General features: G+C 39.3%; 1 protein-coding gene and 1 long non-coding RNA gene across 6 annotated transcripts in view; one reads left to right on the forward strand and one right to left on the reverse strand.

Moving 5' to 3' along the window:
* LOC114142754 (MTSS1-like protein) overlaps window positions 1-27313 on the forward strand; it is a 73089-nt gene that overhangs the window by 39114 nt on the left and 6662 nt on the right. The window contains exons 4-15 of one of the 5 annotated variants that reach the window (XM_028014201.1): window positions 5458-5542; window positions 6286-6377; window positions 7355-7429; window positions 9093-9101; window positions 11376-11533; window positions 13082-13189; window positions 13274-13371; window positions 14529-14676; window positions 15568-15642; window positions 19724-19879; window positions 20340-20522; window positions 22237-22402. In XM_028014201.1, the coding sequence (XP_027870002.1) occupies window positions 5458-5542; window positions 6286-6377; window positions 7355-7429; window positions 9093-9101; window positions 11376-11533; window positions 13082-13189; window positions 13274-13371; window positions 14529-14676; window positions 15568-15642; window positions 19724-19879; window positions 20340-20522; window positions 22237-22402 (1353 nt within the window). Of the gene's footprint in view, window positions 1-5457; window positions 5543-6285; window positions 6378-7354; window positions 7430-9092; window positions 9102-11375; window positions 11534-13081; window positions 13190-13273; window positions 13372-14405; window positions 14677-15567; window positions 15643-19723; window positions 19880-20339; window positions 20523-22236; window positions 22403-27313 lie in introns of all 5 variants that reach the window. The other 4 variants (XM_028014199.1, XM_028014200.1, XM_028014202.1 and 1 more) reach the window with 4 other exon arrangements.
* LOC114142757 (uncharacterized) lies at window positions 13199-27002 on the reverse strand. The gene is made up of 3 exons (XR_003595101.1): window positions 26723-27002; window positions 14313-14322; window positions 13199-13210 (listed from the first exon to the last, which is right to left on the reverse strand). It is a non-coding gene; the product is annotated as an uncharacterized LOC114142757 (long non-coding RNA).

Consider the following 27313-nt stretch of genomic DNA (forward strand, 5'->3'; position numbering starts at 1 on the left):
TCTCCCATTTACCTGCTATTGTTCTATCAATAAACCTTCTAAGCCAGCGTTTCCCAATTCCGGTCCTCAGGCCCCCCTGCCCTGCATGTTTTAGGTGTTTCCCTTCTGCTACACACCTGGATTGAATATATGGGTGATCAACAGGTTTCTGCAGCAATTGATGGTCATGCAATCATTTGAATCAGCTGCTCTGGAATAGAAGCACATCTAAAACATGCAGAGCAGGGAGGCCTGAGGACTGGAATTGGGAAAAGCTGTTCTAAGCTGCACCGGTGGAGTTGGCCTATTCCTTAGTGGAGTTGGCCTATTCCTTGGTGGAGTTGGCCTATTCCTTGGTGGAGTTGGCCTATTCCTTGGTGGAGTTGGCCTATTCCTTCTGACCGAGGAAGATTCCATTGATGAGAGAACTGAAATGAGTGCCTATTAGACGCACACAGTCTTCTACACATAAAATAATGATTTCAGTCATCAAACAACTGCCTTTTATGTAAAATAACAGTTTGTTGATGGCAGTGACAATAGTAGGCCGTCACTTTTGGAATCAAACTTAAGTTTAGCATAATTGGAATTAAAGAAGCTGTGCAATATATGTTTTGAATGCTCAGTTATGTTTCCTGTAGTTCTAGCCTATAGTATGTTTTGTGAAACATTATATTATTATTATTTTCTTCTACTTTTTTTTTGAGGGTCCTTGTTCCAGATTAAACATTGGGGTCCCAAATTACCGTAAAAAAAAAAAGTTGATGACCCCTGGTTTAGATAAAACATGTTTAACTGTGGAAATCATTATCAGAAGGTTGGAGAATTTCAAAACCAAAGTACCACAGAATGAAGGCAAACAGTGATTTTTAAGACTATGACATATTTTTCTGATTTAATCTTCTTTCAAGACTGTAATTTGTCTGGCTGAAGTCCTTTGTAATGTTTTACCTTTTCTGTATAAAACTCATCTTCAGGTTGGAATCCTCTGAGCTTTACTTTCTTCTCGTCTCCTGAAACTTTGTGACGTTAGAAACTTGCAGGATGTTTAAATCGCGGCTCCCTACGTTTTTGCTTTAGTTTTTTTTGTTATGGTAGTTTGTTTTCATGATCCTCCAGCGCTGACTTGCATACACACACACATGCACCCCCCCATGCACACACACACACCCACGCCCACACACACACTCCCATGCGTACACACACGCTCACAGTAGCACCAGATGGGAATAGTGTGTTCTCATCTACTTGTTTATCTCCTATGGAGTCTGAGTGGCCTGGTAATAACAGGCAAACAGGAAGAGAACCATCATAAATGCAGAGATCAAACACACACACACACGCACACACTTGGCTGTAACTCGGGTCCCATGGCTCTCGCTCCAGCAGTGAGCTCGTTAAAATGTGCAAGACAACTTCTCTCGTCCTCATGCTTTCTCATCCCTTCTCAGACTCTTCCTGTTTCTTTTCTTTCCCATGTCATCCTTCTTCACACACACTCTTACTGATCTGGAATCGCAGAGAATCAGGTTCCCCAAACACACACGCCCACACGCACGCATACACCGCTCAAAATGCTGCTGAAGTTGTCTGTGCAATTGATTGGCGTGCATTGTGAATATCTCCTAGCATGTCTGTGTCTACAAATGTGTGTGTGTGTGTGTGTTCAGGCTGGGCTGGTTCTGCTGGAGGAATGGTTGCTGGGTAGGACGAGAGGAAAGAGGGAAGAATTTGTTAATTATGAAAGAGGGATTTCTGTCTGGATGGGAGAAATAGTTCCGTGTGTGTGTGCGTGTGTGTGTGTGTGCAGAATCTCAGGGTATGTGGTAGCTTAAGTGAGAGCATATTTTGTGTTTTTTTTAATCAGACGGCTGCTGGTTAGTATCAGCAGACCAGCTGCTGTGGTAGATCAATGACTGTAGCAGAGATTTTTGAGGTGCTAATGAGCAAGGCACTCATGATATACCAGACAGTGTGTTTCAAATTAAAACAATAACTTGTGAATTTGTGATTTTTTTTTTTATTTCATTAAGGGCACTATGCATATTAATCAACAATAATATGTCATATGAATATGCCAGAGTTAGCTGGAGAGGCTAATTTTCATCTGGTTTATGAAAGTAACGTACTACACCTTTAAGAGCTGGTGTCCTGTCAAATGAAGGTTCTGCTAATGAACCATCATTTGATTCAGGTGTGTGGAAAAAGGGAAAGGGCGAAAACCTTCAGGCCTTTGCTTTGGTCACCACTGTTTTATGTGTATATTTACACTTTCTGATGGCCTATTTAATAAATATGAATGCATTAATATTTTTGTAGGATGTTATTTCATGTCTGTGGTAGACTGCAGATAACATTATGCTCGACACAGTGAACCACTGGTTTTAGGGAGGACAGCCGCTGATAGACCCCTTCTGAAACCACTTTGATCTACCAATTGTAACTGTTCAAACACCAAATATATTTCAATATGCACAGTGGAAACCATCCTGCAGAAGCTAACATCTACAGTCCTCTTCAACTCCAGCTGTTGTTGTCCATTTGTTCTGTTCCAATCATTTTACGTCTCTTATCCTGAATGGCAATCGGCACGAAAAGTCTGAAGAATGAGTTCTGTTCCCATAACCCATGATGCTTTGCATGAATAATGTGGGCAATTTCTCACCCACCATTGTTAAATCTCGGCTGGGGCTCTGAGTGCACCGACAATAGCTTGTCATCCAACAGCAAATTACAGTCAGGCTCCTGGAGGGTGATGATTTTAGAGCCGGCACATCTTTCTTGGTCACTACTTGCTCAGTCTGTGGTTCTGTAGAACCGGCAGACAGCAGCACTGGCCAGTCCCTCCAGGAGTTTATGGTTGTTTTTGTGATTTATTACGATTTTATGTCCAGAGTGGACATAAAAACATCTTTTATATCAGTCATGGACAGTAACTTGACATCAGGAAAGGCTCAGGTAGCAATGTGGAAGAAGTAATACTGCCACCTGCAGGTAGGAGTTAGCATTTCTGTGGAAAATTTGCAATAAACTCACAATTATGCATTAGCTCAAAAAATGGGGGGATTTGTTGATTTTCTGTGAATTTCCACAATCGCAGAATCGTGAAAAACTGGTGGGACCCACCAGGGTTCCAGCAGTTTCCAGTTCACACTATGTTTCAACCTCAGTGGATCTGCTGTCTCCTAATCAGTTTTCCTTTCATCTGAGATGACAGATTGGTCCTTCAGATATTAGCATCTGGTGAAGGACAGTAATAACTTCTACTCATGTTCAGTTGTTTGAACTTAAGACTGAGTTTGGTTGGATGAAGTCAACATCTCTTTTTCTCTGACCTAATCTGAATGTCTTGTACTTTCCTATTGTTTTGACATTGATCAAACCAATGAGTTCTGGTAGTCCTGATCACTAAAGTAGATAGGCCTCCACCATGCCAAGTAAAAAGTCATCCAACAACCAACTCTGTTGGAAAATGTTTTTATATATTTGGACCTGTACTGTACTTAGAACTCGACCCTCTGTGTCTCAGAAAATAATCCACTATACATTCAAACTTGCCCCAAATTTTTGATTTTAAAGAAAAGAAAAAATTACATAAACCATTAAATGCATCATATTAGTGACATTTATGACTGTTGAGTGAGTTAATAAACTACAGAAGGTGAGAGACTATTGCAGTCAAAACTTTTAGTTTTGCTCTGGAACCCTTGACTTTAAAAAGGTTTCACAACTGAGAGTTTGCTTTTCAAGAAGCAGGTTTCCTGCCATTTTTTTGTACAAGAAGAAAATCTCAAATTCCAGTTGTAGCTTTTTCTAATGTCTTATTTGCTTGCTTGAGATCAAGTTTCCCCAGGTTTATTTAAAGTCACTGAGCCATTCTAGTGGCTCTGTAGTGATGTTCAGATCTAAATGCTCCTGTCTGCACTCCCACTGACACTGCTGGCATGAGGCTCATTCATGTCAAACAATATTAGCATTTTATGCTTTTGTAGGATCATCAGGGTGAAAGGTACTGCATGTTGAGATCCTAATAAACGTGTAGGCCTCCTTACATGTAAGTAAGTCACTGTGTGACTACGTTGTCTAAAAAGTAGGTCCAGGACTTTAACCTGTTATACGTAAGTGTTCCCATAGATTTTAGCACAGTTTATATATATATATATATATATGACAAAGTCGATCATCGAAGACGGAATATATATAGACGGAACCTTTGCATTCTGTTTCTGGTACTTCCATAAATATGTCGAACAAGCTACATCCATTAAAACAGTGATGAGCAACGAAGCCTCTTCTCTTGGCCCGCTGGGGGTTAATTATTGCTTTTAAAAATGATCTTGCGTTGTTGTTGCGTACAAGCTGTGCTGAAAGGCGTTATCCTATCAGTGAACCTATTCAAGCACCTCAGTGCTAAACATGTAGCAGCAGAGACATCCTCAACGCTAACGTTAGCATCTCCACTCCACATTTCTAAAGACGTTTCATGAATAATCAGGAGTTCCTGAAACACTGGAAAGCTGAATGGTTGGTTGAAGAACCTGGAATACAGATTAAATACAATAAATATCTTTGCTGCTGAGCTATCTATTTATTCGATAATTTAGCATCAAAAAGGGGTTTTTGAATTTAAAATATTTTTTTATTTTGTTGATACATACAGTTTGATCAAAATGCAGTTAATTAATTACAGACACTGCAATTAACTCCACTAAAACTTTGAATCAAGTCCCATAGTAAAAACAAACTTGGCAGTTTATAAGATGCTTGATCCTATTATTGTAGCATCGTCATCAGAAATTGTGAGTCATTTTCCAGTTTTAATGTAGCATGCAACACCTGTTCGCTGCTCTAATCAGAACTTTCCACTGCATGTTTCACCTAAAGTTTGGATTGTTTTATTGTTCTTGTGCTGTTTTCCAGCACAACTCTTAGCCTTAGCTCTACTCAGACGGAATCTGGAAGAAGAAAGTGGCATGTCCAAGTTTCCTGTGGCGGCTGCAGCTCTGAGCACCTTGTTTGGAAGTCAGCGGTGTTTGCCATCCATTGAATCAAACTCTCTGCTCAGCTTTTTCCATATAGACCTATTCTCCTAAAATAGACTTGTGTTTACAGTAGCAGGTTAGCCACACATGAAAGCGGGTCTCTGGGCGCTGCAGCCCCGTCACGGGACACTGCTTTATTTGGGCGAAGCTGGGAGTGTGTGTAGCATCTCCACAACGGCCAATCTCTCTCTTGTATAAATGCTGAGTGTAAAAGGAAACAAAAGCTCTTTGGCTGTCCGTCTGTTTGAAATGTGCGATGACTTTATGAGTCTTGTCTTTATACAGCGTGCTAACAGTTTAATGCAAGGTTTGACCTGAGATTTGTGGTTGGTGGAACTAAAACAGGCCTTTTGTGGTAAACGAACAGAAGAATACTTTTGTTGCATTTGTGTGTGTGTGTGTCCTGTTCTGATTCCTGTTTGTCCTTTCTGTCCAGGGGCGACCAGAGACATCGGTTCAGCTCTTACCAGGATGTGCATGAGACATCGCAGCATCGAAGCCAAACTTCGCCAGTTCACGAAGTAAGACATCTTGGTTCCTTCTCTTCCCGGCGTCGCTGGTCATACACAGTTCATCTGTCTGAGCAGAAATCGTTCGTGTCTTGTCTTGCTGAATGAATGGTGTCTGCTGCATTGCTTACCCTCTCCACATTTCAAGGATTGTATTCGAGTACAACCACTGGTATGCATCATAAACCACTCAGGAAGCCTCTCCAAGAGTCTACTCCTACCCACCACTTTCCTCTGTATTCATTCTCCATACTTCTTAATGGCTTTTCCACAACAAAAAGCTATTACGCTAATGATGGGGGTCATTAGCTGTCAATATGGTTGTGCAGGAAAAAAAATTTGACGAAATCAATCCAAAATATTGTTGCAATTTTGATTACCTAAAAGGTGCCATGCAAAGACACTCGTACCATAACCCGTAATACTCGTAAGATTTCACATTTTCTCTCTTTAAAACTGCAAGCATGTATTTTATTAATTATCTGAGCTAGACTAATAAAGTAATATAATAGTAATTGCTTTGATAAAACAAAATGAAACATGAAGAGTTTTGTCAAAATCTTTTTAAATCATGTATCGTGATGGACAGAAAGAAAGTCCAGTTTGCCACAACGTAGGCGTACCAATGCTGCCTCCCTACAAGCAGTGATGGACTCAACACATCTAGACAATTGTGAAGTCTTTCTCTTCTTCTCCTTTACTGATGCCACTAGTGATCGATGCCTTCCATCTTTCCATATCTGTGTCTCCTCTAGTGCTCTGATGGAGAGTCTGATCACTCCTCTCCAGGATAAGATTGAAGACTGGAAGAAGACCGCCAACCAGCTGGATAAGGACCATGCCAAAGGTGAAACATGAAACCAGCTGAATGTGCTAATTCATGAAGCCTTATCTGTTGGTTTGGGACGTAACACTCACACCACACTGCTGCCTTGCTAAATCCTCTTCAGAAGATGATTTTGACGGCCTGCAGTTTTATTCGCAGCAGTTTAACTCTCAGCTCGAAGTTCTTGTTGATACCATGAGTTGTTGATTGGAGGCTGTCTTACAAGCAGATATTTGTTTCCTCGCAGTTTATATTAGGGTTCTTCAAACACTACCCTTTGCAGCAGGTTCACTAATGTTTAATTACAACGTCAGTATCGCAGCTTCTTTTCTTTTTACATGGTTTTATGAGGATACTGAACATCAGCCTAAAAAAGATCATTTCATTTCTTCGGAAGATTTTTTTGACAGAAAATTCCTCTAATTAGTAAGAGTTGGTAACTAGTAAGTATGTCCAATGCTGGTCTTTCTTATTGTTATTTTTCCCTCCTAAATACGGAAAATGCCATGACAGACCATCTTTAACAAGAACTCTGTCAGTGCAGCCAGGTTCATATTATTTCTATACACATAAATCACATTTTTGTAAGTTGTGGAATCAACATTTCTTTAGAATGTCTATAGAGAAGGTCTAACTACAACCACGCTCGTACTAACCTTGATTTCCAACTATGGATTCTGACACCAAATTTTCAAAGTGTTTATTTTATTTTATTTTTTTTTATCTTTTTCTCTTCCTCAAACCAATAAATATCCCCTCTAACCATTTATGGTTTCTGTCAAATAGTTTGATTATGGGTAGACTTAAATGAGAATCTTTAAGTTTGTGTCCAACTGTAATGTTTTTCCTTTGAGGCAGTGAAAAGACTACAGGCTTGTGTCGGATCGGTTCACGGACTCAGTTCTGCTAAAGCTGACATGTGAAGAGCGAGGAAAGTTAATTTCACCCCGAGGCTTTGCATTCCCATGTAAAAGCATCTCTGTTTCTCCTCTTTCAAGAGTACAAGAGGTCACGCCACGAGATCAAGAAGAAGTCATCGGACACCATCAAGTTGCAGAAGAAGGCTCGTAAAGGTAACCAGAAGTGACGCTCCGGCTCTGGTCTCGGTCGTGATCTTTATGTGGAACTTTGGAAAAACAAGTTTCTTTGTTTGTTTGTTTTTTTCCAACATTGCTTCTTCTGGGATCCTACCACTATTCACCAGAGCTTTATTGAAATCAAAATAAAGGAATACATTTATTTTAATTGACTCAATATTAAAGGGGCAGCATCAGGTGACATTGACTTTTTTTTTTTTTTACCTCTGCATCATGTTATAATGACATTCCCTTATCAAAAACAAACGTGGAGTGTTGCTTTGATTCTTTCATCCATGTTTGAGAAATCCCTTAATCTCCATGGCAACCTTCAGCTGTACAAGACGTCTGGGTGGAAATGGCCCCGCCTTTGAGGCGCAGCTCCTCCTCTGAGCTTCAGCCGTACAGGGCAGCTCTCCCCTACTCAGCTCCTTCAGACTAGCCAGCAGCAATTAGCAAACATCTGCTGAGCTCATTATATGGTCTACTTCTTAGTGTGATACTTGTAAAAATGTTCTTAAAATGGGTTAATAAAGGAGCCATGTTGTGGTGACTTCATGGAGGCAGAGTTTCAGAAAGAGCAGGAGTTTTTAAAGAGACAGAGGCCCAATTTCAATGTATTAAGTTACTAAGTCAAATTTTGTTTAAGTTATATTTGGTAATTATATAGCAGTTTTATAATAACTGAAGGTAACATAGATGCATGATTGTTCTATAAATTGTAACTTTGAGCCTGGAAAACACATAGTACTGTCCCTTTAAGCTACTCTTGTTGTCAACAAACAGGAAGCAGAAACCAAACTTTCCAACTGAAGTGATTGTGAGTTTGAACGATAGAAATAAAATCATTGATTGGTTTATGCTGCCATCTGGTGACTATTGATAATATTGCAACTCCTAGTATTTGATCTGTGACGTTTCTTCAATGAATTTAAAAAACAATAAATATTTATATCTGACATATTTATTTTGTTTGTATTTCATGACGACATTTATATATTTTATGGAGTATTTATACATTTTTTATTGATAACAGTATTTTTTTATTATTATTTTGAACAAAACAGTATGCTATGAATTTATTTCAGCCATTCCACCAAGAGAGAAAAAGAAAAAAAAAATCAAATCAAAGGTAATAATAATTGTGTTCAAGTTAATGTAAGTATTACCTTTGTTTTGTTTTTCTCTTGGTGGAATGTCTGAAATAAATTCATAGATTCATAATGCCAGAGATAAATAAACAAACAAAAAAATACTATTATTAATAAATACTTAACTAATAAATACTCCATAATATAAATGTCACTATGAAATACAAACATCAGATTGTTGTTAATGGGGTTCTACACAGAACCAGACCCGTGTAACCTGATAACTGAACAGCTGAAGCATGGTGATATATTTGGTTCTGGACTCCTTTTGGTTGTTGCTGCGTTGTTTTTGCTCTAACCTGCTGCACCGCGGCTGTCCTGATGGCTTCTTTGTACTAACCTTAACAATAAGTTCTGCTATTTATGCTCTCTCTCTCTCTCTGTCTCCCTTTTTCTTCTTTTTTCCCCCCAATTTTGCTTCTATTTTTGCTGCCCCGCCCCTCCCCGCTCTCACCTGCCACCGTCTCACTGTCCCTCCGTCCCTGTGGCATTTTGTCTCCCTGTAATAGAGATGCAGGGTAAGTATCGGCCTGTCGCTCACCGCTGCTCTGCGGCATCAGCTAGTCTCTTTGTCATCCTGTCTGTCGTTGTTTTAGACAGCAGAGGGTTTGATTTGACTTTGTCACTTTAGGTGAGCGATGAAACTTTTTGTGGCTCAACGCAGACAGAATAAACCTTCTGCCCAAACCTCAGAGTCTAACTGTCATTTAACATTCTCATTTTGGCTGATACTGATCTTCTGGTCTGAATCATTGATAAATATAGCTATAGCTCTTTTTCACATCAGAACAAAAAGGACATTTGCTGATTTTCAGACATTTGCAGACTGGTGGATAAGATTGGTTTTGTTTTTAAGTATTTGCCCGTCGCTGATCTCCTAAAATTAAGACATATTCCCTGTCTGACTCTCCAGTAACAGATACTTGCAATGTTTGACAGTTTTTTAAATCTCAAGAAAGATGTGATAATTTTGTCACAACAATGCAGCTTCATCAAAATCATCATTTTAGAAATAAATTAATATCCAGCGACCTTCGTTAACCTTCAGTGCAGGGAGGAAATATTGCAGCCTTTTTTCTTACTTGGATCACCACAAAAAAAAACAATCAAACAATGTAAGAACATTTTTTGTTGCATCGTATTCCGTATACAAACAAAATACATTGTTTTACTTTTCCTTAAGAGTAAAGCTAACTTAGAGAAAACTCAATTCTGATATATTCTTTACATTACGAGCAAATGCTGTTGAGATGAACAAACGTAGCTATGAATTGAAAAAGTAAGACGTTAAACTGAAAATGAATGCAATTGGTCCTCCAGACCACACTATTTCTGTAATTTAGCTTAGCTGATAAACATTAGCATTAATACAGATTGCTGTGTCCTCTCACCCTGACCTTCAAATGGAAGACATTTCTAGAGCACTGCAGTCTCTGAACAACTTTAATCAAAGTTTGGGTCCCCTGAGGATGGATTAGAGTTCAGCCTCTATACCAGCTCGTCTTTGTTGCCTGATATAATGGAACTTCCTCCTTGACTCCTTCGTGACTTTTGCAGCTCGTGTTATTAGAGCTTTGTAGTGACACTGCAGGCTTTCTGCTGTCATGCTGCCACTCCTTTGCAACTCTTTCTTTCATTATGTCCCTGATGGTACTGACATCTGCACTGATTTGTGTTGCATGCTGTAACACTACAGAGGTTCATTTCATGTCTTGCTTTCTATGCATTGCATTTCACTTTGACTCTTCTAGCTAGCAGACAGCATCTGGATTTTCTGTTTTGCTTTGGCTCTACACTACGGTGCGTTGTTTGTAAAGATACGGCAAAAAATGACGATTTGGGTTATTTATCCTGTCATAACAGAACAAGATGGAGGTTCATTTTTTTGTGTTATATATATATATACTGGATATATATATTACCATGTTATTTATTCATCTCAGTTTCAAAGTAAATATTTAATTAACAAGCGAAATATTTCATGTAAAAACTACATATTTTGCGTGAAACTGTTTAGTTTTGAAGCTAAATATTTTTGCTAAATGACCCAAATTCCAGTTGATTTTCGACAGTGTAACTTTTCAAACGGCCGCCATGCTACACTGGTGATGCATTGGACCGGTGCTGATGCTGTAACACATCAGAGTACATACTCCTCCACTAAGATCAGCTTTTTATTTATGTTCTAATACTGGAGTACAAAGAGGCAACAACCTGAAGCTGCGGCGACTTGCAAAGTATTCATATGTAGTATTCATTAAAATGATTTCATTATGTGACAAACATAAATTTAGGGTTAGCTAATGAAACTGTATTTATTAGAGAAGCAGTAAAGATGCACACATTACTGCACACAGCTCAGGCGGGAGGATCTGTCCACAGGGCAGCTAGTAGTCTTGCACTCCACAAATCTGGCTGAATATGATAATAACATAAAATATGAACCGCTCTGTGACACATGGTGGTGGCAGCACCATGATGTGGGGAGGCTTTTTGGAACCAGGGACAGAAAAAACTGCTCAGATAGAGCAGCAGAAGACTTGAAGCTTAGCCTCCCAGATATGTACAACAACATTGAAGATACACCCAGAGTTACACTGCAATGGCCTATTCAAAGTCCAACAACAACAAAAAATCAAACGATATAGAAGTTAATATTTTTGCAAGTCACTGCAGATGTAATCTCCCCCCTTCCTTCTTCCATTCCTCAGTCCTCTTCTCCAGCTCTCCTGTACTGATCTGTGTCAACCCGCCTCTCTTCACTGAAAAGCGCGTTCTGTGTTTACTGGCAGGGCGAGGCGACCTGCAGCCGCAGCTGGACAGCGCCATGCAGGATGTGACCGACATGTGTCTACTGATGGAGGAGACGGAGAAGCAGGCGGTGCGCCGCGCCCTGGTGGAGGAGAGGGGACGCTTCTGCACCTTCATCGGCTTCCTTCAGCCTGTGGTGGTGAGGAGGAAGCCGGCCCGATCGGACCCTGGTTTACCTTTCAGAGTAAACTGGTAGAAAAACAAAGGATGCGACGGTCACCACCAGATTATTATATTATATTTCAACAAAATTTGGTGCAAAGTTAACGCACGCACTGAGTACGAAAAGAACTCTAGCTTACTAACGAAAATTATTAAAAACTTGTAAGTGAAAATAAAAGTAGCGCTGAAAGACAGGAGAGAAATGGTAAATATATGGACAACAACACCAACCTGCATGAAGGCAAAACCTTTCCAACAAACTGCTGGGTTCTGGAGATTTTAAACAAACAGCGCCCTCTTCTGCTCATAAGGTTTAAGGCAATAAATGAACCAATACACAGGTTGTACCAACATTTTAGTCATACAATATCTAGATATTTTTTTACGTTCCTTGTTCATTTCAAATAATAATAATTGTAACAGTTATTCAATCTTTTCATATCGGCACTAAGTCAAGAGGAAAACAATGTTTGTTATTCTGCTCTGCTGCCAATGAACTTTTCTCTCTACAGATAAGTCGATATTTTTCTGCAAATATGCAAATGAGATCTGTGTGAAACATCTGGCTGATTTTTTCTTTTATTTCAGCTTCAATGTTTTTCTTTTCATTTATAAAACATTTTTGCACTTATTATTCATGAATAAAAACAACAAATCATCTGGAAAAAGAATCGCAAAGCTTTTCAATACTAAATGTTTGACGTTAAATTTAAATGATTTAATAACTTGATGTCATTATTTACATAATAAAATCCCAGGCCCGGGGTTTGCCTTCAGTTTACAGCGAAGTCTTCATTTCTCTCTAGACAGTAAAAAGTTACATTTGCGAGGAAAAGTACAGTTCTTCATACATTTACAGTATTAAAACTAATCCCTGACATTGCAAAGTCAGAAATTTGAGCCAAATAGTGACAGATGTCCTCTCAGGTTTCAGTGGTGGATGTATTAGATTGGCATCCTGGGCGCACAGCACAGCTTTCATAGTAAAAGTTGAGAAATTTTCAAAAGTGCGGCGCACTAAAACATTCTGGGGCCTCGTATATAAAGCGTGCGTACGCACAAAATACGTGCAGCACCATATTTTACACACAATTCGGCATGTATATTAAAATGAATATGGCGTGAATGTTGGCATAAATATATGCTAACTTTTGCCGTCCTTTGAAAATGCGTGGGAGTCACGCAAACTTTTTCAGTGGATAATAAACATTGAAGCACCAAACCTGTGAGCAGTGATGGTGTTTACTGTAGACAATAACCAAGTCAACAGTCCCTGCTTTCTGTTTTCATCTGTAGTGACCCCAAAACTCCATCTTTTAACTATGATGTAGAGTCATAATCAGTCATTCATCACTCATTAAGGGAAATATTTCAAGTCTTTTGTTGGTAATGAAAAGCACCGATTCAGTCAGAAATGTTTGGCGCTGCAGTTGATCATAAGGGACATGACCTCACTGAACGGTGTGTGAGGCTGGATCCTGACAGTCACAAGCATCACGCTCCTGGTTTGTGTCCCGTTGGCCAGAACGGAGAGATCGCCATGCTGGGAGAGATCACCCACCTCCAGGCCATCATCGACGACCTCACCGTGCTGACCACCGACCCCCACAAACTGCCCCCTGCCAGCGAACAGGTGAGCTGCAGCAACACCTGGCTGGTAGAAAACGCCGGAAGCGTGTGTGAAACGGACTGATGGTCGCTGCTGTCTCTCTCGCAGGTGATCAAGGATCTGAAGGGCTCCGATTACAGCTGGTCCTACCAGACCCCCCCGTCGTCCCCGAGCAGCTCTGGCTCACGCAAGAGCAGCATGTGCAGGTGCAAACACACACGTACACACACCCCTACACGCAAGACATAAAAAACCAGGACGCAGCTGTATTTCAGTGTTGTGTACAGAACTCTTAAGTTTTGGAAAGAGGAGCCTCCCTGGATGTCGGTGTCTCACTTGTTCTGTCTGTGTTTGTCAGAGCATTGTTAGTGTTTGTGCCGCCATCTTTGTTAGAACTCCAACATTCCCACCGTTTTAGCGAAGAGACAGATTAAAACATGAAAGTCCAATTTGACATCAGCTTTACTTGGATGTAAATAATGCAGTGACTTGCAACAGTATTTATACGCCTTTGTGCCACACCACAGGCAGACTGCAGTTTATTTAACAGGGAAATTATGTGACAGTCTAAGCAGAACACCTTCATGTTTCTAAGTCTCCACACTTTTCAGATACGGGACAAATCTGAAAACGATCAAGGCGTATGAATGCACTGCATAAGGCCCACATAGCAGAAATTGATGTGTGAGGATTTTGATTGTGAAAACAATAATCTCTCAGTCCTTGAATCTCCCTGAGTTCACACACTCTCTGTTTACCCCCCCGCGCCCCCCCCCCCCTCCTGCTTTTCCTTCTCTGACACCCCCCCCCCCCCCCCCCCCCCCCTCCTCTGTGCTCTTTTCCCATCTTCGCTTGTCTACCTTCTGACTTGTACCTGGTTTGTGATTTGCCCTCTTTCACTCCTGCCGGACGCTTCACACCCCGGTTCTCTTTCGTTTCTGGTGAATCTGCTTCTAACTGTGACTGTTGTGTGACTTCACACCAACCCGACCAACTCACAAAAACTCCTGGACTCATTCCCATCAACCAATCGCAAACTCTCTCTTCGCCTCCTCCAATTCTTTGCTCACTCTCCCAAACTTTAACCAACAACTAATTTTACCTTCCACCACGTTCCTCTGACCATAACCGCTTTTGCATCCGACACTGTAACACTCCTCACCCCTTCATCGCTCTGCCCTGCCCCCCGCCCCCTCACCCCCTGTTCCTCCTCACCTCTCCCTGAACTCTCACCATGCAGCAGCGTCAACAGAGCCCACAGCAGTGCCTCCCGTTCGTCGGGGGGAGGTGCAGGTGTGGGTAGTGGTGGAGGAGGGTCCCAGCCACACTCACCTTCCTCCTCCTCCTCCTATCGCTACCGCAGCAGCATGCCTCAACAGCCTCCACCACCAGGGGGCATTGCAGCCCACCGCCTCAGCAGTGTTTCCTCCCATGATTCGGGCTTCGTGTCCCAAGATGCAAACATCTATTCCAAGCCTCCCTCGCCAATGCCCTCGGACATCACCAGTCAGGTATGAAATCCTGGTGCCTTCACCAACAACAGCACACAGGAGCAGTCTGAATTCAGTGTCATTTTGCACATTTAAACTCTCCCTGTCAATAATTGTCCTTTAGTAAGTTGTAGAAAAAAATCACACTGCCATATTTCTGTTCTTGGAAGAATGAGTTTCACTAGTGTTATGTTTCTGACATAAGAGTAGCGTTAGCTTTCTTAATTTTTTTTAAGCGTTAGCTTTCTTAGTTTTTTTAGCGTTAGCTTTCTTAGTGTTTTTTAGCGTTAGCTTTCTTAGTTTTTTTAGCGTTAGCTTTCTTAGTTTTTTTAGCGTTAGCTTTCTTAGTGTTTTTTAGCGTTAGCTTTCTTAGTTTTTTTAGCGTTAGCTTTCTTAGTTTTTTTAGCGTTAGCTTTCTTAGATTTAAACACACTCAAAACAGCCGGTTTTGAGTGTGTTTAAGATTATTAGCTGCGTTTCCTTTACAAATGTGTGCAAAACTGCAAATGTCTTTAAGTCTGAAACTTCACCTTGACTCCTATAGACATACTTCTTGTCAGTGTGACCAAAAGTTGTTGTTCTGTGTGAGTCCCATACCAGAAAATCAACAGATTTGACTTTTTCTGTGAAGAAATGAGGTTGGACACATAGCAGTGCTGTGTTATAGGACTTAGTTCATGGCTACAGACTGTTTGGTGTTTTTCTGCAACTTGCTAATGGACAAGATTCTAAATATCAGATGGGGTATTTATGTATCTCTGTCCCCATAAATATGCATGGATAAGAAAAGCTAAAAAAATTAAAATTTAACCATTGAATGTGAAAGAAGAAGAAGAATTTAAAAAAATTATGGCTCTGCAAGTTTTGAGAACTGATAAACTAGATAAGAAAATGTTTTTCTTTCTGTTGTAGAAATCCTCCAGCTCTGCATCATCAGAGGCTTCAGAAACATGCCAGTCAGTCAGTGAATGCAGCTCCCCCACCACTGTAAGTACTGCAGCCATGCTGCGCAATTTGGCTGTTTTTCTTTTTGAACAAACCACATTGTGATACACAAACTAAATAAACTTTATTAGAAGTCAGGACAAATCTTCTGGGGTAAACTGTTTCAGACAAAGGAGCTTTACTTACCTTTTATAGTTGCTCTCAAAACATCTGTGTCATAGCATTAGCTTGTAGCATTAGCATAGCTGGTGGCTTCCTTCTGGATTTCCTTTTTTTCCTACCGGCCTCGTAAGTGAAGTTCTTCCAAACAGTATTGACATTTTTTGACAAACACCAGATATGAGAGTCTTGTGGGCTAATGTGGGTCGCTGTACTCGCCACGTTAGCAGAGTTTAAAATTCAAGGATAAGTGTTAATGCAGCGCTGCTGTTGGAAGAGATGAGACGACTTGGGCAAATGTGACTGGATCCATTTGTATCGATTTTGACACAAACTAGTTTAATAGTCCATTTTTTTCTAGTATTTATTTGTTTATTTAAGTATTGACTCAAACATTACAGTAAAATCTAACTTTTTTTTTAAACATATCTTTCTTGATTTTTGTAAGAGCACAAGAACATGTCCACTCATTTACAAATATATAAAATATAACCCCAGACAAAACAAAACAAAAAAGACAAATCAGCAAAAAGATTGGCAGTTTGTCAAAAATCCTCTTTCCACTTGTTGAGTTGGGTATCATTTTGGACTGGCCACATGTAAAAGACAGTCCAGATTTACCTAAATTAATTAAGCTCGTTCTGAGTAAATACCTGATTTTCTCAAGGGCAAAGTAAAAGTTAATTTGTTTAATCCATTGTGAAATTCCTCATACTGTCTCTTTCTTCCATCAGGATGCAATACAGCATTTAGCTTCCAAAAAGCAAATGTTATGTAGGAATCTTAAATTGTTTGCGATAAAGTCTTCAGGATAGATATTTAAGATGCACGTTTTAGAATTAAAATCACACTTACAAAAAAAGCATAATGAAATTCCTCAAAACACACACAAAAAAATTAAAACAGCAAATTTCAGCAATTTTTAAAGCAATCTTTACGTTGAGTATAAATTTACCCATTTGCTCAATTATATCAAGTTATCAATTACTTTGACAAACCTAATTTATTTAAAAAGTGGTGGTTTTTGCTGTTACGTTTTGTTGACCCTTCTGAGTCACCGTACCCCCGGGCTTTTCAGAAATCCAACTCGTCACAAGGCTGCTGTAAATAAACTTTGTCAAAGTTATCCGTTTCTGTTTCTCACCTAAAACATCTCCCCATTCATTCACATCCGTGTTTTCAGGAGAACAAAGCCGGGTTGTCAGCGCTGAAACAGCTGTGATAATTGTGGCTGTTCTAAAAGTTGCTGTTAGAGCCGCTTTGTTGAAGTGGCACGTTTCACTCACAGCGGTGGCAGGAAGCTCTGCGGTTTTATTGTTATGTGAAACCAGCTTGAGGCAGACTTCTGAAAAGTAACACAAATCTGACACTAACTTCCCCAGAGCTTAATGCCTTCTCCTGCAGAGGTTTTATTTTAGCGTGGTAAGAAAAAGAAAGCACCTCAGACGTAAGTGCTGGGCTGAAACTATTGTAATATCTGTTCGCTTTTAAATGCCGCTGTTGTTCTGCTTCGCTTGGCATAAAACCACTTTTTGTGCCAACAGCCGCACAGGAATTAGGTGCGTTTTGTGCTTCAGCTGGTGATAAGGTCCCCATATAAATCTCCCTAAAATGCGTTTTTGCAACTTCTTTCATGTTTCAGAGCCGCTTTCTTTTTTAAGCACATTCTTTAAGGTGCAGTAGAATAAGGTTTTGCTGATGATTTACTGGTGGAAAGGAAAGAATTCTGATAAGATTGGAAGCAAAAGCTTTCTTCACAACAGCAGCTCTCCTCCATGACAGGTTTCCTCCATGATCCCGCTTTAATTCGACTGTCAAACACGATTGTTTGCTCTCCTTCCTGGATATCGTGACAGAAACCTTGCGGTACACACTGTGGGAGTCGCAAAAACAATCATACAAACTTTGGATCTCTCTTTTTTATTATTTTACATCGGATGATGGGCTTCTCTTGTTTAAATGATGAGGGGATCTTTGACGGTGACATCCTCCGTCTGGACACGTGTAGTCGTGCTTGATGAAATGAAATAAAAGAAAGAAATGCGACTCCTCATGTCTGGGAAATTCTCAGATCTGCTTCAGCATTTCACCTTTCTGCATTCACATCAAACGGCATCGGTTTTCTGGTGCGTATGTGACAAATGATAGAGCTGAGTAAAGGCTTTCTCTGTGATGGTTTAATTTAATTCATCTTGCCTTTTCTAGCTTGATTAAATAAACCACAGAAACATTCACAGCAAAGGAACTCCTTCAACTTCAGGAGGAGAAAACTGACCTCAAGGGCTGAAACGATTAATGGTGATGAAAGAATTATTGAAATAATCTTCAACTATGATAATCGATTAATTGTTAGCTGAACAACAGACTCAAAAAAGGCCATTTGATGAAAAAACACACTCAGACATACCTGTACAAAACATATCAACATTTTGTTTAATGTTAAAAGGTCCAAAATTCACCTTTTGCATGTTTCTGTACCTTTGTAGAAACAGTCCAAGAGCCAAAGAAAAAAAGTATGTCCCACTGATGGCTGCAAATTGGCCCATTTCAAAAACCTCTAAATTGTCACATAACAGTTTTGTTACCTAGCAACCCTAAGCCAAGCCCAGCCCCTCGCATGTTAACCCAGGTGATGGAAACCAGCTAGAGACAAAAAAAAGTCAGACAAAATGCGACACGGCTGTTCAGACTGTGAATGTTTCCATTTAGTACTATGTATGGAAGTGACACAAACTCTTCAGGCAACCTTAAAAAGCCGGGTATGTGTCACAGTCGCCTGCTGTGTGACGCAGCCATAGATGCTCTCCATCCAATCAGATGTTGAGCTGTTGAATACAGGGAGTTGAATTGACTCCCTCCAACTACGTCACTTAATCATTTGAGGCGCCATGATGGACGTCAGGAGTGAGGGATGGGAGTGTTGAACAGAGTGATTGAAATTGTTTTCCAAAGTTGTTTTTTTGTGGCTTCTACTTGTTTGAGTCGAACTAATTTATCTGTGAACGTAACAAACTTGTTTGGGGCTCAAAGACGGTGGGTTTTAAAACAGCTAGCTTAGAAACCGACGCCTCCTCCCTCCTGATGTGTTGATCAAATTACTACCTGAATTCACGCCTCATGATTATTTTCTCTGTCATAAACATTGTTTCTCCGTACACCAGAGCAGCACTAAAAACGTACAAAAGACGAGATGCTAACTAGTTTTTTCCATACATGCTAGGCTACATGGTGGGGTATTGTTTCCATGGTTACTAATGGTTAGCCGCGTACCTTCTCCATAATGCAATGTTTCATATCTTTCTAATCATACTTACTTATAAAGTATATGAACTTTTATCTTCTTACCTTTTAAAAAGTGTTTGCTGTAAATCTATGATTACATGGAGGGCTGACCGTCATGAGCAACGGCTCATAATGACCGCTGTAACTCTCCTCGTTAAACGTTACACGATAAAATGACAAGGTTGGTTTCTATCCTTGTCTTTTCACTGCAAACTCAACTTAATAAAAGCGATATTAGGCCAGCACATGTGCAAATGTTTTGACAGGCTTTACAGGAGCACATTGGTTGTTTTGACAGCCGTCATGGCGGAGTGGGCGGGGTTTCGAAGAGAGTGACATCACGTGCAAAGGGTCAATACAAATGCACGCCACGCAATTTTTTTTGGTTTGTTTTACAATTATCCCAAAAACAAAGTTTTAACAGCTGAACTGTTTAACACATCCCATCACCATCTAACATGGTCATGCCATGTGAAGCAGCAGACCCCTGTAGGCTTTCTTCTACACGCTTCCTCCCTCAGCTAGGATCACCTCCGGTTATCTTTTCCTCCCTCTCAGATTCAGGCTGGGTGTCTGTGACTGCGGCTTTACATTCTCATGTTCTCCACAGCTGGCTGCCTCGCCGTGTCTGCCTGCCGCTTTTCCATTCTCTGGTGACATGACCGTGTCTCTCATCCCGCAGTTTGGCTCGTCCTTCGTTACCTTCCGCCCCGCTCTCTCTCACTCTGGCTCCACCAGGCCTCTCTCTGTCATTCTTCCCGTTCCTGCGTCCCCACCCTATATCCGCCCCTCTGGATCCAGCTCCTCCTCTCCCACATCAAAGGTTCCCATGTGGAAGGTTTGTTGCCCATGCACTTGCCCTTGTTTTTTTTTTTGTTTTTCCTCCAGTTCCACCTTTTCCCTCCGTTCCAGTTGGATATGTTCTGCAGAGTTCAGATGACTATTATTTTTCTCACCTGATTTGTTTTCCACTCATTGCTTTGCTTCTTTAAAAACATTCATCATGGGCTGCTGTGTGCATGCATGCTTCTTTTAATCTTATTTTTTTAATTTACCCTCACCTGCCTCCCTGGTTGTGTGATATACCTACTGATGACTCAGCAAAAAAAAAAAACCCAAACAACAAGCTGTCTTCATATGACCTCCAAAACACACACATCTCACACACACACACATACACCCCCCGGCCATGTTCTCTGCATTCAGGCGAAGTGAATCAAACTGCTGGGTAGCAGACAGGTCTCTTGTGCTAACTCTGCCATCCGCCTGCTGTTTACTAATTCCCCTCAACTGTACAGGACTGGTCCAAAGCAGGTCAGTACGAGCAGCCCGCGGCCGCCGCTCCGGTCCAGAGGAGAAAGGAGCCAGTGGATAGGCTGAGAGAGAGCGAGGGCTCGCCGGGTTCCCAGGGATACGCGGCAGCGTCACACCCAGAAGAGGGCCAGAGACCCCGGATGACACCTGCTAGCATCGCTGCCAAGGTAACGATGCTAGCCAAATGAGAGTGAGCCAAATGACCCAAAATATGATTTTTTTTTAGGATGTAATAATATAAAAAGATTATGCAACTTTATTGTTGTATATAAATGCGCCGTTGTTATAAATATTATGTTGAATGGTGAAGGTAATTTTATTTATACAGCACATTTTCAGCACCAAGGCAATTCAAAGGGCTTTGCATGAATTAAAAAGGAAATACAAATAAAATAACAAACCAAAGGAAAGAGCAAAAGAAGAAAAAGAATCTAATAATGTTGATCCAAAGTAATTAAACTAGATTCTGTGGCCAGTTGTTGAATGTGCAACAAGTTTACGTCTTCAGTGAATCTACTGAATGAGGACTAGCATTAGCATTAACCACTAACAGACTTTCGTTTGCAAATTTATCTCAACCATCACACAGTCAAGCTTTATGTTTACCTAAAGCCTGATGCATATTCAAGCTTTAGGTTGATGCATATTCTAAACATACCACAGATGACATTGGCAGCACTTTCCTGACATCCAGTGGTCAGAGTTATGAGTCATTATTCCTAGTTTCACTAATTTGAATAGCAAATACTTACATTTGTATCTATGAATTGTGATGTTTTCAAACAATATCAAACTCAGCTTAAATAAGAAGCTACTTCAGCACAAAAACACAAATCGTATCACATGTTATAGTTTCCAGACCCTGAAGTTTCATGAAATGACCTGTTTAAATGTGAGAATATTTCTCAAGAGAACTTCTAGATTTATAAAATTAATATACACATTTATCAAGATAGTAATTTCAATTAAATAGGTAGGCTTCAAAACTTTAACTTGTAGATTGTAATGCATTAATAATTTTAACACATTTATTTATTTATTTATTTATTTTAAACACAACAGTTCCAAGTTGAAGTGATTCTTTTTTTTTTGTTTAATAAATGTGGACTCTGGACTGACGTTAGCGTTTTAGAAAGTCTCTGCTGCTGCTACATGTTTAGCATTAAGATGCTAATTTAGCCATGAATAGCTTCATTGATACGCTTACTCCTTTTATCACAACAAGTCTCCTCCAGCATCCAGTCTGATCAGTTTTTTTAGGCTAAAATGAACCAAGAGAAGCAGCATTGTTGTTCATCGCTGTTGTTTGTGGATATAGCTTTTGCGTCGGATTCATGAGCGTACCAGAAACGCACGAGTACAAAGGTTCTGGACGGAAAAAACATGGTTGATACCGGACAAAAATTTACGTATTAAAATCTATGCAATTAATTAATCCAAATTAGCAGGTTATGGTTCTGACCTTAGTGTAAATAGTTTTAAAACAAAAGGAAGTGACTGAGCTTCATTTACACCTTACACACCCACATACTGTAATCAGAACCGTTCATAGGAATGATTGACTCATTTGTCCATAGATAATTTTTTCCAGTCTCAATGTATTCAAATAGAACTTTACAAACAAATGCTGGACACCAACAGCATATTATTTTGTAGAAAAATAAAGGATGAAATCAGTTAGAATAAAAAAAGTGACATCCGTCAATAAAACACAATAGAAATGCAATAGTTGGAAAAAAATTGTCAAGTTCCACTCAACTTCTTTTATTTTCTTATTACATTCTCCGCATCACCACAGTGTTAAGAGGCTCAGGTTGTACCAAAGCATCCGTAACGATTCGACAAAAACATGGCAGCCCTAATTTTCCTGTGTGTCGTCAGCACGGCGAGGAGGTTTCCCCGGCAGCCAGTGACCTGGCCATGGTGCTGACCCGGGGCCTGAGCGTGGAGCAGCAGAAGAGCAGCCGCGACTCCCTGCAGTACTCCAGCGGCTACAGCACGGAGACCACAACCCCGTCCTGCTCCGAGGACACCATCCCTTCACAAGGTGAGCCTCTCGTCGGCTGCAGCGCTTAATCTCTCCGTGCCTCGTTTATTACCGTTCACCTGACTAACATTCATCTCATCTCCGCTAGCGTCTAAAGCAGCGTTTCCCAACCCTGGTCCTCAAGGCACACTGTCCTACATGTTCTTCTTCTTCTTCTTCTTGGTTTTTATTGGCGGTTGGCAACAAACTTACAGTAGCATTACCGCCACTTACCGGTATGGAGTGTGGTTCGAGATGGTCTATAAACTTGCACTTTCTACCTTTTCCCTCCATTAACTCCTGATTAAACATACCCCCACACATACACACCTGCTTATATTATCCAACTTGCTTATAGCTTTATATACCCCTCTTTGATATTCTTTACACATTCACACCCAACTTGCTCTACTCATATCCTATGAAATAGCTTTGTTTTTTTAAGATACCGAATAATTATTTGAATATGTCTACTCCCGAGATCTCTCCTCAAAAATTCTATTAAATTAAACCTTTCTTTAATACCTACACACTCTCTCAGCATGCATCTTCTCTCTTCTTCATACTTACAACACTCTAAAATAACATGCTCTATTGTTTCAGACTTCTCACAATAATCACACTTTCCAGTTTTATGCTTTTGTATTTTAAAAAGTGAATAATTAAGCCCTGTATGACCAAACCTTAACCTTGTTATTATTCTTTCCTCTTTCCTATTCCTTCTTCCTATTCTTTTCTTTCCTACAGCCACCTGAATTTTATAAAACCACCTTCCTGTTAACCCTTTATCCCACCTTCTCTGCCATATTTTCAACATCTCTTCTTTGACTTTACTTTTCCCTTCCGATTTACTCATCCTAACTGTAAAACTAATAGGATTATGTATTGCCTTCTTTGCCGTTATATCGGCCTTCTCGTTTCCTACTATCCCTATATGTGCTGGAACCCACACAAATGCAACTACTAATCCCAAATGTTGTATTCTAAATAGATTATGATATATTTCTAATAAAATGTCCATCCTACTGTCCGTATTATTATATTTTATGCTTAGCAAAGCTGAGCTCGAATCTGAACAAATTATTGCTTGTAAAGGCTTTACTTCCTCAATCCATTGTAAAGCCAAAAGTATTGCTAACATTTCTCCTGTATAAATTGATAGCCCGTCTGTGATTCTCTTCCCTATATACACTTTGAAATCTGGAATTGTACATGCTATTCCTATTTTTCCGTCGATTTTTGATGCATCTGTGTAAATTTGGACATGTCTATAGTAATTATTTAAATGTGATTGCACTGCATACCTTTCTGCAACATTTGACTTATCATGTTTTTTTACCAATATTGTTAAATCAACTATAGCTTCTGGTAAAATCCACGGTGGTATAACTGATATTGGATCTGTTTGACTAATTTCCAGAGTGTCCACTTTAAGTTCCTTCACTTCCTTTTCAATTTTCCATCCATAACTCTTCATCTCTTTCTTTTCCTTTTCCCAACATGATTTTAAAATTTCCCGAGTTGGATGTCCACATTTATTGCCCATCAAATTTAGCCAATAATTTATTCCTAATGAAGTTCTCCTTAGATCTAGTGGCATTTCTCCCATTTCTACTTCTAATGTTGCTGTTGGTGTTGTTTTGAATGCTCCGGTACATACTCTCAGGGCTTGATGTTGAATCCTGTCTAATCTATCTAAGTGAGTTTTAGCTGCTGAACCGTACACTAAGCACCCATAATCAAGATCAGCTCTAATTATCCCCGTATAAATCTGCTTTAAGGTTTTTCTCCCTGCTCCCCAATCACTACCCGCCAAACATCTTAATATATTCAATTTTCTCTTACATTTATCAACAATCTTTTGGATGTGAATATTCCACTTTAATTTCTCATCAAACCACAAACCTAAAAATTTTATACTCTTTACCTGTTCAATTTTCTGATTATATAATTTTAATTCTATAACCTTATTTTTTTTTTTGGGTTTTTTTGAAAATATAATTACCTTCGTTTTGTCCACTGAGAATTTAAACCCCCATTTCAATGCCCACAACTCTATATCTATAATAACCTTTTGTATTTTTTTAACTATAAACTCTATATTCTTCCCTCTTTTCCAAATAGCTCCATCATCTGCAAAGAGTGAACAGCCCATGTCTTTTCCAATATTTTCAAATATGTCATTTATCATAACAGAAAACAATAATGGACTAATAATACTTCCCTGTGGCGTACCATTTTCCACTACATATTTATCTGAAACAACCTCACCTATTCTTACCTGTAATTTTCTGTTTGTTAAAAAGTCTTTAATCCATTCATATATCTTTCCTTTGATCCCCAATTTGTATAATTTAATCAATAAACCCTCTACCCACATCATATCATATGCTTTTTCAATATCGAAAAACACAGCCACTACACTTTCCTTGTTTACTTGAGCTCTTCTGATTTCATGCTCAAGACATAATGTTGCATCATTAGTGCTCCTCCCTTTCCGAAAACCACTTTGATAATTAGAAATAAAACCCTTTTTATTCAAATAATACACTAACCTATTATTAATCATTTTTTCCATTATTTTGCATAAGTTTGAAGTTAATGCTATTGGCCTGTAACTATCTGTTTTTGAATGATCTTTTCCTGGTTTAGCTATTGGTACAATTATAGATTCCTTCCATAACTCTGGTAATTTCCCCTCCTCCCAGATTTTATTAAATAATTTCAATATTATCATTTTTGACTTATCACTTAGTTGATTTATCATTCTATACCAAATTTTATCTTTACCTGGCGCTGTATTTTTGGTCTTTTTAAGAACTCCGTTTAATTCCACTTTGGTAAACTCCACATTCAAAAAATTATTTGTATCTTCCTCATTCTCCATTAAAGTTTTATACTTAATAACAGTATTTTCTCTTCCCTTTCTTCCCTCTTCGCTAATGTTATTAGTACTATGTATCTTACTAAATACTCTTGCCAACACCTCAGCTTTATCCTCATCCCTAATTATATCTACATCCTCAATTTTTAATACAGGATAATCAAACTCTTTTTTAATTCCATTCATTTTTTTAATTACTTTCCAAATCTTCTCAATTTTTGTATCTCTTCCTATTGTACTACAAAAATTTCTCCAATAATCTCTCTTAGCTTTTTTAATAATCTTCCTTACTACTGCTTGCTTCCTTTTATAATCAATTAAGTTCAAATATATTGGGTTACATTTTAATACCTTTAAGGCTTTATTTCTTAATTTAATTGCGTCCTTACACTCACTTGTCCACCATGGCACCTTTTTCTTATCATTAATACTCCCTGACTTTTTAATAGAATTCTCTGCAGCTTCCATTATTATCTCTGTAATATTCGTCCTCATGTTGAAACTTCAAAAAACCGGCCTGCCAGCACAGGTGGTTAAACAGATGGGAATGTTTTTATTTATTTTATTTTTAAATTATTACAAACAAATTAAAAGATTCTTATATTAAAAGAAATTTTATTTTTAATCCCATATTAAACAGGAATACATCTATTGACTTACTTTTACTCAAACGCAGACTTTGGTGTGTCCAGATGTTCTTTTTAACTTGGGTCACCACGTATGACCCAAAATGTGACTCGGGTTCTTCGAGCTGAAACCCTTTTTTTTTTTTTTTGTCTTTTAGCCTTTTTTGCTCCATGTGACAAAAAAGATAAAGACCTTGAAGATATAGCAAAATCGACGACGGATTCCTGTTTTGTTCCAGCCAATTAACTGCTAGATTCAAATCTGAGACTAAATTTCTGTGACCAGATAATCTCCATTCAATCTGGATTGAATTTGAGCTACTTTGCAAAGAGGAAAGTTGGGAAACAAGGTGACGAAATAAAACTAAGACTTTCTGCTATAATTGTGATTGTGGCACTGACTCACAGGGACCGAAGACAAACGTAATATTTTATTAGATTTTTATTTATATAAGCGTTAAAAAGTAAGCATAATTTCCCTTCTGCTTCACTGCTATGCATTAGTTTGTGTTTGTTTACATAAAACAGCAAGAACAACAGAAATACATGGCAGTAGAATGATAAAATGTAGAAAAGTTTTATGTTATTTCCTCATCAAAAACATGCCTGGAGCGTTACCCTGATTCTTTTATGCTTGTTTGAGAAATCCTTTAACCTCCATAGCAACCATTCAGCTGTGCAAAACACTTGGGTGGACCAAGCTCCACCTTCCAGGACAAAGCTCCTCCTCAGAGCTGCAGTTTCCAAACTTCAGCCTCACAGATCAGCCCTTGCCTGGGTCTCCCCCACTCAGCTCCTTCAGACTAGCCAGCAGCAATTAGCAAACTGCACATCTGCTGAGCTCATTATCGGAGCTACTTCTCAGTGAAACACTGGTAAAAAAAAATTGTTAAAGAATTAATAGAGCAGCCATGGTGTGATGACTTCCTGAAGGCAGAATTTCAGAAAGAGCAGGAGGTTTTAAAGAGTCAGAGGCCCAATTTCAAGGTGTTAAATTACAAAGAGAAATTTCTCCTCTCAAATTTGATAGATATAGGATTTTTTTAACAAAAGAAGGTAACATAGGTACTTGATTATGCTACAAAATTTCACTATGTGCCTGAAAAATACATAACATATGACTGCCCCTTTAAGAAATTTCTACTTCAACCTAGTTTTATGTTTCTGGGCTTCCAAGAAAAAAACGGACCAAATAAACAGCAACATTTTCCTGTCTCCCAAACAAGTGTTCCTGTGAATTTCTTTCCTCTGCTCTGGTTTTACTGATTCTCTTCTTTGCCCATTGTTCTGTTGGCGCCACCCTTTGATTAGGAACTAGCCATCACACAAGTAAAGTTTGTGTAGTCTCAGAATCCTGGCCTGCCTCTGGGTGACTGGGCGACTTTACAGACCCTCGTGGTAAAGATGGCCAAACTTAACGTA

Source organism: Xiphophorus couchianus, chromosome 4 (genome assembly GCF_001444195.1).
Source record: "Xiphophorus couchianus chromosome 4, X_couchianus-1.0, whole genome shotgun sequence".
In the NCBI taxonomy this organism is placed as follows: domain Eukaryota; kingdom Metazoa; phylum Chordata; class Actinopteri; order Cyprinodontiformes; family Poeciliidae; genus Xiphophorus; species Xiphophorus couchianus.